Genomic DNA, 11,355 nt, shown 5'->3' with positions numbered 1-11,355 from the left:
AGCACAGAGCCCAATGTGGGGCTCAAACCCATGAACCGCAAACCTCGAGATCATTTACCTGAGCCGAAGTCAGACGCTCAACTGACTGAACCACCCAGGCACCCCGATTTATTGAAATTCTAATTGGAAGTGGCAAGGAAAATAAAACAAAAAGGAAAAGAAACTCAATTGTGATTGGTTACATTTGTTTTCCATTTTCTTTGTACAATAAATACAACTATCAGAAGATTAGTTTTCTAAATTTAATAATGGGACGATTTCTTAGAAACTGCAATCAAATTTATATGACTCATTTTGATTTTTTCCTTAGCACTAACTACCATTTTATTGAGCCTAATTTAAATGCTACAATGTGATTCTTAGAGGATTCAGCTGAATTATCAAATAATTCAGCCACTAATATTAAGCTGGTCCACTTAACAACAGAATTCACTTTTATTATGAAAACACACATAACTATCTCCAAATAGTTTCTCTTATTCAATATTCTATTCAAAATGTAATTTCAGAATTGCCTCTTGAAGAGACTCTTATGTCAAAACTGTTTATCAGGCAAATTTAAGCAGGAAGTTCTTTTTGTTTATAATACAGAAAATGTCATCGCTATTAAATCAACTCCTATAACACTAAATAAGCAGTAGATAAATTCACATAACACTCAATAATAATTAATTAAACACTAAATAAATAAATAATTAACCAATCAAGAAATATTTAATTTTTTAATTGAATATTTGGTACAAGTTTTATGATGAGAGAATGGGGGGGGGGGATTAGGAGGAAGGTAGAAACTAATTAATCTACTGTGTTTCTAATATGTCTAATTGGCTTGGAGTAAGCATTTCACCTGTGACCATTAACTGCCTAAAGATATTTCCAGGGAAATTAGCTAAAAACTGTGAGGTCCACTGATCTTGAAAGCACATATCAAGGATTTTCATGATAATCCTGATGGTGCAGATGACCATGCCATTAAGCCTCAGGCCCTGCGATCCAGTATTTGGTTTAGAAAATATGGTCGGTCATATGACATAACTCTCACCACAGGCTGGAAAGAGTGGAAATGATGTGGGGGAAGGAAATAATAGCCCTAGAGCAGGAGGTCTAAGCCGTACTGTAAAAAGTCAGCAATAAAAATAGCCAGGGAAACAGCAGAAGAAAAGCTAGAGTAAGATTATTTATTTGGGAAATTCCAAGAAATAATTTAAGAATGTGAGAAAGAGAGATGCTGAGAAAGTTGTACAACAGAAATGTCAGAGCTGCTCTCAACCAAGAAGTCATTGATGCTGTAGCAGCAAAAGGCTTAGACAAACAGCTGAGTAACAGCCCTGTTGGGTTCTCCCCAAACCCCTAACTCCCTGGGCCAACAGCAGCAGCAACACCGGGGAACTTGTTAGAAATGCAAGTTTGAGGGCCCCACCCCAGTGTTACTGAATCTCTAACTCCAAAGGGTGGGACCCAATAACTTGTGTTTTAACAGTCTACTGATGGTTCTGAGGCAAGCTAAATCGGAAAACCACAGGTTTAGAATTTCTTTTTTTGTTTTTTTAACATTTCATTTTATTTTTTGAGAGACAGAGAGAGATGGAGTGGGAACTGAGGAGGGGCAGACGGAGAGGGAGACACAGAATCCAAAGCAAGCTCCAGGCTGAGCTGTCAGCCCAGAGCCCTACTTGGTGCTCAAACCTATGAACCATGAGATCATGACCTGAGTTGAAGTCAGATACTTACCCGACTGAGCCACCCAGGCACTCCAGCGGTTTAGGATTTCTTTTTCTTAAAATTTTTTTTAATGTTGGGGCACCTGGGTGGCTCAGTCAGTTGGGCATCCGACTTCAGCTCAGGTCGTGATCTCATGGTCCGTGAGTTCGAGCCCCGTGTCAGGCTCTGTGCTGACAGCTCAGAGCCTGGAGCCTACTTCTGATTCTATGTCTCCCTCTTTCTGACCCTCCCCCACTCACACTCTGTCTCTGTCTCTGTCTCTCTCTCTCTCTCTCTCTCTCTCTCTCTCAAAAAAAAAATAAATAAACATTAACACATTTTTTTAACGTTTATTTTTTTTGAGAGAGACAGAACATGAGCATGGGAGAGGCAGAGAGAGAAGACACAGGATTCGCAACAGGCTACAGGCTCTGAGATATCAGCACAGACCTCGATGCAGGGCTCAAACTCACCAACTGTGAGATCATGACCTGAGCTGAAGTCAGATGCTTAACCAACTGAGCCACCCAGGCGCCCCATCCAATGGTTTAGAATTTCTAGGGAAACTTTAGCTTCCATTCTTTATCTGGTGCTATCCTAGTTACCCTTTAAAAGGGGTAAGTGTTGATATAAATAACGTAGATTTATAGCTTCTCAATTATACACAGGACAACTACTCATTTTCTGGGTAACAGGTATTCAAATTTCTTTTTTTTAATGTTTATTTATATATTTTGAGAAAGAGAGAGAGACAGCACAAGTGGGGGAGGGGCAGAGAGAGGGAGAGAGAGAATCGCAAGCAGGCTCTGTGCTGTGAACACGAGGAGCCTGACACCAGGTTCCATCCCATGAACTGTGAGATCATGACCTGAGCTGAAATCAAGTGTTAGATACTTAACCGACTGAGCCACTCAAATTTAACCCTCAAATTTCTTGTGCCCCTCAATTTGCTTAGGAGCAAGCCATCAGCACCTGCCTTCAATGAATATCAGAAAATAAAAATTAAATTTACTACTGATAACCAAACACAAGTAAAATACTAGATGTGCTTACCTCAAAGTTTTATTATACACACACACAACACTTGATACAATAATACTAAGTATTTGTTTTATCAGTTCCAACAAATAAGATATAACCACTTTAAATTTTTTTAATGTTTATTTATTTTTGAGAGGGAGAAAGAGGGAGAGCATAAGTGGGGGAGGGGCAGAGAGAGAGACACACACAGAATCTGAAGCAGGCTTCAGGCTCCCAGCTGTCTGCACAGAGCCCCACGCAGAGCTCGAACACACGAACTGTGAGATCATGACCTGAGCTGAAGTCAGAGCCTTAACGGACTGGGCCACCCAGGCGCCCCAAGACATAATGACTTTAAAGTAAAAATAATTTAAGGACTATAGAGGTACAATAATAGTTACAACCAAGAATAAAGCTTCAGATTTCCATCTTCTCTCTGTCTTTTCCTAAGATATAGGTGGCTGCTATAGAATTATTAAAAAAGAGAGAAGGGCTGATGCAAAAAAAAAGAAAAAGAAAAAATACTATCATATAAAAAAGATTAATCCTATTTCATTAGACTCTAATTGCTCTTATTTGGCTTACAATTAAACAATAGCATTGACTAAAGCAAAAATTATAAGCCCTATTTGGAGTGTCCTCTTTCAGACATAAGGTTACAGGGTCCTTACAATGGTTACTTGTAAAGAAGAATAATTTCCATTTCAGAGTGAGTGCCATTATGAGCTCTCCTTGCTGGCAAGTTCACCTTGTTAAGTGAGTTATTTTGTCATATATGTCATTGTAATAATGGTCAGTGTTTTATGGCTGTTTCACTCCCACTAATTCTATTTCATCTTTTTAGACCAAATTCGCTACTTATGTCCACAAAGACTACTAAACACTCTGACATTTTCCTCATTTCATAAAATGATCATAGAATGCTAGGAATGTACTAAAAATATTTTATTTTTATTTATTTCCCTTTTTATAATACTTATATCCTGACATGAAATACTTAGAAGTTCCTTTAGACTCCATGAGTTCAATGATAATGCTCTCAATGTAACTTTGAATTAAGTACAAAATTGTTTATGATTTTGAATACTGCCTGTAATATGATATTTTCTTATATTGGGTTATATAATGCATAAATATGTATTAATGACATGTGCTATTAAACTTTTACTGCATAGATGAAGAGAAAAACATAGCTCGGATTAATATAGTTTTTAAATGCAATTCTACAATGGTAGAGATTTTACCGAGTAATAGGTTAGTTTACTCATAAAAATTGTTTTACGTGAGCTGTATTTTCAGAAATGTTTTGAAAGTTATTGTTTGTTACTGTTTTCGTTGGAATTTTTAAATTAAATGAAAAGAAAAAGAAAATCTATAATCTAAATTCCCATTTTTTTAAAATCCATGGAATATTCTGGGAAAACACACACATACACTTTTTCAAAATTCATTCTGAAAGGGAGAGAAAAATTTTTGAAGACTTCTCTGAACTGTTTTTCTCCTCCTTTGTTACAGGTATCCATTTTTGCAGCTATATTAATCTTTTAAAACAAACAAAATGGATTCCTTAAACTCATCTGATCAAAACTTGACTTCAGAAGAACTATTAAACAGAATGCCGTCTAAAATTCTGGTGTCCCTCACTCTCTCCGGGCTGGCACTGATGACAACAACCATCAACTCCCTTGTGATTGCTGCAATTATTGTCACCCGGAAGCTGCACCACCCAGCCAACTATTTAATTTGCTCCCTTGCCGTCACAGATTTTCTTGTAGCTGTCCTGGTGATGCCTTTCAGCATCGTGTACATTGTGAGAGAGAGCTGGATTATGGGGCAGGTGGTCTGTGACATCTGGCTGAGCGTTGACATTACGTGCTGCACGTGCTCCATCTTGCATCTCTCTGCTATAGCTCTGGATCGGTATCGGGCAATCACAGATGCTGTGGAGTACTCCAGGAAAAGGACTCCCAAGCATGCTGGCATTACAATTACAATAGTTTGGATTATATCTATTTTTATCTCTATGCCTCCTTTATTCTGGAGGCACCAAGGAACTAGCCGCGATGATGAGTGCATCATCAAACACGACCACATCGTCTCGACTATTTACTCAACATTCGGAGCTTTCTACATCCCATTAACATTGATTTTGATCCTCTACTACAAAATATATAAAGCAGCGAAAATGTTATACCACAAGAGACAAGCAAGTAGGATTGCCAAGGAGGAGGTGAATGGCCAAGTCCTTTTGGGGAGTAGTGAGAAAAGCACCAGACTAGTCTCCACACCCTACATGCTAGAAAAATCTTTATCTGATCCATCAACAGACTTTGATAAAATTCACAGCACAGTGAAAAGCTCCAGGTCTGATTTCAAGCATGAGAAATCTTGGAGAAGGCAAAAGATCTCAGGCACAAGAGAACGCAAAGCAGCCACTACGCTGGGGTTAATCTTGGGTGCATTTGTAATATGTTGGCTTCCTTTCTTTGTAAAAGAATTGGTTGTTAATGTCTGTGAAAAGTGTAAAATTTCTGAAGAAATGTCAAATTTTTTGACATGGCTTGGATATCTCAACTCCCTTATAAATCCACTGATTTATACAATCTTTAATGAAGACTTCAAGAAAGCCTTCCAAAAACTTGTACGATGTCGATGTTAGTTTAAAGAAAGTTTATCATTAGAAGGTTGGGGATTTCTTGAGGTGAAGTAACTAAATGAATGATGAATAACAAAACAGTTAAACTTTTAGAGGAAATACATTAAAACTGCTAAACTTACAAGAATATAATTTATATTTTAATAGCAACATGAACATAAACCTCTTGAGTAAAAGATGTTTCTTTTGACCATCATTCTAGAGTATTCAAAACGCGAAGAAAATTTACTGCTTATAAACAACATTTTGCCTATGCAATGTCCCTAACAGGCTAGCTGAAAATACGTATTAGAGTAATTATTATTAATAACAGTGATTTTCCAGGTTTATGGCTTACGACAATTACAGAAGAGTATTTATTTAACCACATCTGTAATTTCTATATAATGCTATGGTTTTGTTATTAAATTCTGCCATTTTAGAGAAAAGAAAATTCACCACAATGCACCCATTTCTCCTACCTAACCACTCTTGTGCCACCTTCACCTTATCCTGGGAAAAATGGGAGGAGGAAGCAGCCAACAATGATTCCTAATATGACTGGAGGAAATGTCAGCCAGGAGATTGATACGATCTTTGTATTTAGATAGTAAAGAGTAATCATAAAGTGAGTTAGGCATTGTAAAATAATTCTGAATACTGAACTTGTGCATATTTAACATTTTCTTTTTGTTCAATATGAATTCCTAGAAGGATATTTTCTTAACCATGTATTCTCAATATTTGAAATCAAAACCTTACCCTAGTAACAGTAACTCAGGAGAGGGTTCAGGGGAGGTGTTCTAATTGCCCCCATGTTGATTTAGGACTCAAATTTAAGGCACTAAGTACCCTAGGTTACTCACCATAGTTATTGTATTCCTAATGCCTTTTTTGAAATCTAAACTAAACGTCATTTCTGTTAATGTTAGCAAGCTCATTTGCTCACTAAAATGTCAGTGGTATTTTGCACTTCAGCAGTTCCATACCTTCAATTTATACATTATATCCCTTTTGTTAGAGAGAATGTGATAGGAATTCTTAGAACTTTCCACTGACTTTAAAAACATCTCTGGTTTTTCAACTGGTAGAAATCAACAGGTAAAAAGATTCATATTATGCTAATTATAAATATATTATATTTTTTATATATCTCCCAGTCACTTCACTAGTTCAGTAAGCCAAAGCAATTCCATTAAGTTTCTCTTCCTGATTTATAGACGGATTTTAAAATAAAATAACCATGCTTCTGAGAAGATTTCATTTCATTTGAACCTGCAAGTTGATAGACTGCCTTTTGGAAGGCATACCATCAAACAAGACCATTTGAAAAATAATACATTCCTTTTTTTTAAGCCACACTTTTATGTGTATTTTCAATATTTTTTCCTGTTCAGGTACTGAAGAATACATTACATTGATTTTTTACGTATCTATGGCAGATTACTCTCAATCTAACAAATATTTACAGAGTTCTCATTCTGTATAAGGCACTGAGATATACCATATGGAAGATACAGGAAATAATGACATACAGTTTCTCTTCTTAACACATTTACAATTTAAAAGGTGAAACAAAATGGGGCACTTGGGTGGCTCAGTCAGTAGAGCATGTGACTCTTGATTTTGGGGTCATGAGTTCAAACCCCACCGCTGGGCATGGAGCTTACTTAAAAAATAAAAAAAAGGTGAAACAAAGAAACAAATGAACACTGTAATTGAAAAGAAAAAACAAAGATCTGGCATGGAAGTTGTTTGCATAATTTTGATGATTCAAAGGAAAAGTTGATCACACCTGATTGAGAAAAATCAGCAAAATTTCATAAAGAATGTATTTAAAATAGATATTAAATAAGCAACCGTTGGGTAAGAGAAATAGAAAAGCATCCTCCAGGTGGCGGCAACATCAGGAATTCAGAGTGAATTCTGTCAGTATTTCATGGGTCTTGTTCATGAAATAGCAATGAATTTGGCAGCTAATTAGGACAATAGAAGAAAAAATTACAAGAGAATTTGGCCATTATTGTGGCTGACTTTAAATGCCAGAAAAAGACGTTTACAGTCCATTTGGTTGTAGTCTGTCAACGAGTGGTCACTGATGCTTCTTAGTAGAAATATTACAAGTTCGGGGCGCCTGGGTGGCGCAGTCGGTTAAGCGTCCGACTTCAGCCAGGTCACGATCTCGCGGTCCGTGAGTTCGAGCCCCGCGTCAGGCTCTGGGCTGACGGCTCGGAGCCTGGAGCCTGTTTCCGATTCTGTGTCTCCCTCTCTCTCTGCCCCTCCCCCGTTCATGCTCTGTCTCTCTCTGTCCCAAAAATAAATTAAAAAAACGTTTAAAAAAAAAAAAAAAAAAAAGAAATATTACAAGTTCAGAGTAATTCTAATGTGTGTGTGTGTGTGTGTGTATCTGGCTAGATTTGAACAGAGAGGGTACTGGTCATACTGACTTCTTGTTAGAAAGCAAATCAATAATCCAGGCAAGAGGTGAAGTTCTGAACTTGATTTTGGCAATGGGAATGTGAAGGAGAAAACAGAAGAGAGATAGTATGGAAACAGAAGCTATAGGATACAGCAAATAGGTTAATAAGCAGACAGATGGAGAGACACTGAGATAACCTGCTCTCAACTGAAATGAACTCAAGAGAAGGGGCCTGTTAGTGGAATGATGATTTCTGTTTGGGGGCATGTCAAACACTCAAAGACACATGCATGAGACCTCATAGGCCCTGCTGAGCATGTCTGGCCCAAGTGAAAATGACAGGTTTATATAAGACTCCCGGCCGCCTCTTTTGTCCTCCTCTCTTCTCTTTATCCCCCAGGACCCCTATTGCTGGGCTGACAGTCGAAAGCCTACTCTAGTCCCTGTCATTCTCTGCTTGTTCTTCTTTCTCTCTCTCACTAAAATTTGATTCTATGATTTATTCATTCAAAGATCTTGCTAACGTGGAAATAATATGTTGCATTAATTTATTTACACCCATCTCAGAAATTTATTTAGTTATATTGGAGACCTCTAAGAGACACAGCCCATCAACCCAAAGGAACAAATCTCACGCAGGGTGAGGCCCACCCAAATACACATACCACCCTCTACTCAGAGTTGGGATTAAGCTCAAATCCAGGGAAATAATGCTATCAAATGACAGACAAGTTAAATCTGCCTTCAGAGCTCAGGGAGAACCAAGTTTATTATTTCTATGAGTATGAAATAGGCTTTAAACCAAAGGCACCATAACATATTACAGCACTTATCACTTCATCTTTATATTTCCCTCACATGTTGAAGGTACAGATAATGCCATCCCTCATGAACAAGTGACTTCTCTTTGATCTTTAAATGTTAGGTAATGTTGCAGCTAATAATCTGCTATTTTTACATAAAAAAGAAAACCAAAGGCTCCAAATAGTATCACTTAGGCCAAGTCATCTGAGGTGTAATATCTAACCTATTTGGAGTTTAAGCCTCCATCAGAAATGTCAGTTTTAACAATTCAGTCAGGAATTTTCTGATAAACACCAATGAGGTAATCTATCACATGGGCCCTCTCTGTCCTCCAAAGGAAGATGAGGTCATCTGCTTGATGAGACCCCCTGCTCTTCCCCTCAGGGAAAATGACCTTGCCTGAAACAATCCTTTTGTTTTACTAATAACTTCCTTTCCCCACCCTTCTTCCTATGGAAAACTTCCATTTGTACAAATCATCACAGTTCCAGAATCATGAATCACTTAGTAAAGCCAATTGGATCTTCAGATATACTCAGTTAAATTTTTGTTCTGTTTTTTTTTTTAAGTTTATTCATTTATTTTGAGAGACAGAGAGAGAGTGGGGGGGAGGGGCAGAGAAAGAGAGGGAGAGAGAGAATCCCAAGCAGGTTCCATGCTGTCAGCATGGAACCCAATGCAGGCCTCGAACTCACAAACCATCAGATCATGGTGTGAGCTGAAACCAGGAGCCAGACGCTTAACCGACTAACCCACCCAGGCGCTCTGAATTTTTGTTCTTTAACAGCACTTTCTCTAAAATTTATGAAGAACAGATTACACAAAACATGATATACTTCCCTGAATATATAGGATTTATTCTCTCAATGAAAATTTCCCAAGTAACTAAAAGCTGAAGATTTTCACAAAAAAAAAGAATATTTTTTCACATCCATGGCAAATGTAACAATATAATAATGCACATACTTAACTGATAAGGTACAGAAAGAAAACATAAATATCATAGAAAGTTGTTAAATATTAGATAAGAAATATTTCAAATTGTACAATTTTAATTGTGTAAGAATTGTGTAAGAAATATTTCAAATATTTCAAATCCTGCTACAATTTCAAATACGCCAGCACCAGAGAAGTAAATGGAGATTTAATATTTCCTCGGCTTTTTCTAAATATTTTCAAATAAAGAATTCTATATAAAAGGCAAAGGACAAAACAGCAAAGGAAGATAGGAAGTCAAACTACTGTATACTAAATTCAGTTCAATACATAGCTATGTACAAATCGTGTTTGAAAATCCACTCCTGCTTATGAAATACAGTCTTTATCATACTGGTATAGGAATATGGATTGCCTACCTTAATAGTTTTTCGGTTGTTTTGTCTCACAATAGGCCCACAAGGTCAAATTCACAGCATAAACAGCTTATCCAGCTACTGGCAGTTGATGGGTCAATCTTTATGTGGGACCAATTTCCATTTTGCATCTCTAAAACCAATCTTCCTTGCCCTTCTCCGGAGAACCCAATTTCCCTGCATCTCCCCACTCCTGTGCTCTACAGCCTACATGTTTACTGCTTGCAAGTGAAGACAAATTTCTTGGGAACCCACTTCCAAATTCTTGCCTATATCAGTTATGTTCGTTCCAAAATTAAAAATTTAGTAGAGCATAATCCTCACATTCATTGGCTCAATCCTAAACTTGTCTCTCTGTACCCAAGAGTTTTATGTCAGAAAGACAAAACAAAAATGGAAAATTAATTGGAAGCCAATTACTAGAAAATGTGTTGACTTGCTCCAAGAAATATCAGGAAAGTAGGGGTGCTTCTATGCTTCTTGCTGACATGCTTTGCTCTACATCAAGGAATGAATGGCTTCCTCATGAATTTTGACAAGAGCTTTTTTGACTTATAGTCAGAGAATTAGGTTTGCTGCATTGCAGTAGAGAGGATTGAAGGATTTTTCCTTATTATATTCTAAAGACCTTCAAAAATAATCCTGTTCAATTCAGAATGTGTCCACATTAATTTGTTTCAGAAAATATGTGTTTCTAATATCCTTCTAATAACCCAGATGGTTATATTCAGACCTTTATTTGCCAGAAAATATTTTATTTTTTTTTTATTTTTTTTTTTAACATTTTTTATTTATTTTTGGGACAGAGAGAGACAGAGCATGAACGGGGGAGGGGCAGAGAGAGAGGGAGACACAGAATCGGAAACAGGCTCCAGGCTCCGAGCCATCAGCTCAGAGCCTGACGCGGGGCTCAAACTCACGGACTGCAAGATCGTAAACTGGCTGAAGTCGGACGCTTAACCGACTGCGCCACCCAGGCGCCCCTGCCAGAAAATATTTTAAAGGCAAGTTAATATTTCTGTCATGAATAAACATTTTCTTTTGACATTGTGGTAATTTTTCTTGGTCATATGAATCGATATGCTTTCTCCATTATTTAAAATGAAGTTATTGTTGAGAGAAAGATTTTCCAACATTATAATGAATGTGTAGTAATTGATATAGAATGCCTTCTCTGTATAAAACAGGATAGTAGTAGTTGAAACCCACCTGGGAAGGATAAAAATTTTTCAAAGAATTCATACTCTCTGGTTAGGTCAGAAATCATAAAAATTCTGAGAAAAAAAAAGTATAACATTGTCTTCATCAATGGTAACAACAAGGGCTCGTCAAAGCAGCCTTTCAGTAAAGCTGGTGTTCTGTCATGGGTCTGATTTCTACTTGGAAAGTTTCCACCTCCGCAAGGGCAACAAAATGACCTTACT

General features: G+C 37.2%; 1 protein-coding gene across 1 annotated transcript; it reads left to right on the top strand.

The window, feature by feature from the left end:
- The first annotated feature begins 4,219 nt into the window (after window positions 1–4,219).
- Window positions 4,220–6,287, top strand: HTR1F (5-hydroxytryptamine receptor 1F). The gene has a single exon (XM_058731703.1). It carries the CDS (start codon window positions 4,280–4,282, stop codon window positions 5,378–5,380), a length of 1,101 nt encoding a protein of 366 aa, XP_058587686.1. The 5' UTR covers window positions 4,220–4,279; the 3' UTR covers window positions 5,381–6,287.
- Window positions 6,288–11,355: the final 5,068 nt, after the last annotated feature.

Source organism: Neofelis nebulosa, chromosome 5 (assembly GCF_028018385.1).
Source record: "Neofelis nebulosa isolate mNeoNeb1 chromosome 5, mNeoNeb1.pri, whole genome shotgun sequence".
NCBI lineage: Eukaryota > Metazoa > Chordata > Mammalia > Carnivora > Felidae > Neofelis > Neofelis nebulosa.
This window is presented reverse-complemented; position numbering and strand designations above follow the sequence as displayed.

Coding starts and splice junctions, on each gene's coding strand:
- HTR1F (XM_058731703.1), top strand. CDS start 4,280: ATGGATTCCTTAAACTCATCTGATCAAAACTTGACTTCAGAAGAACTA.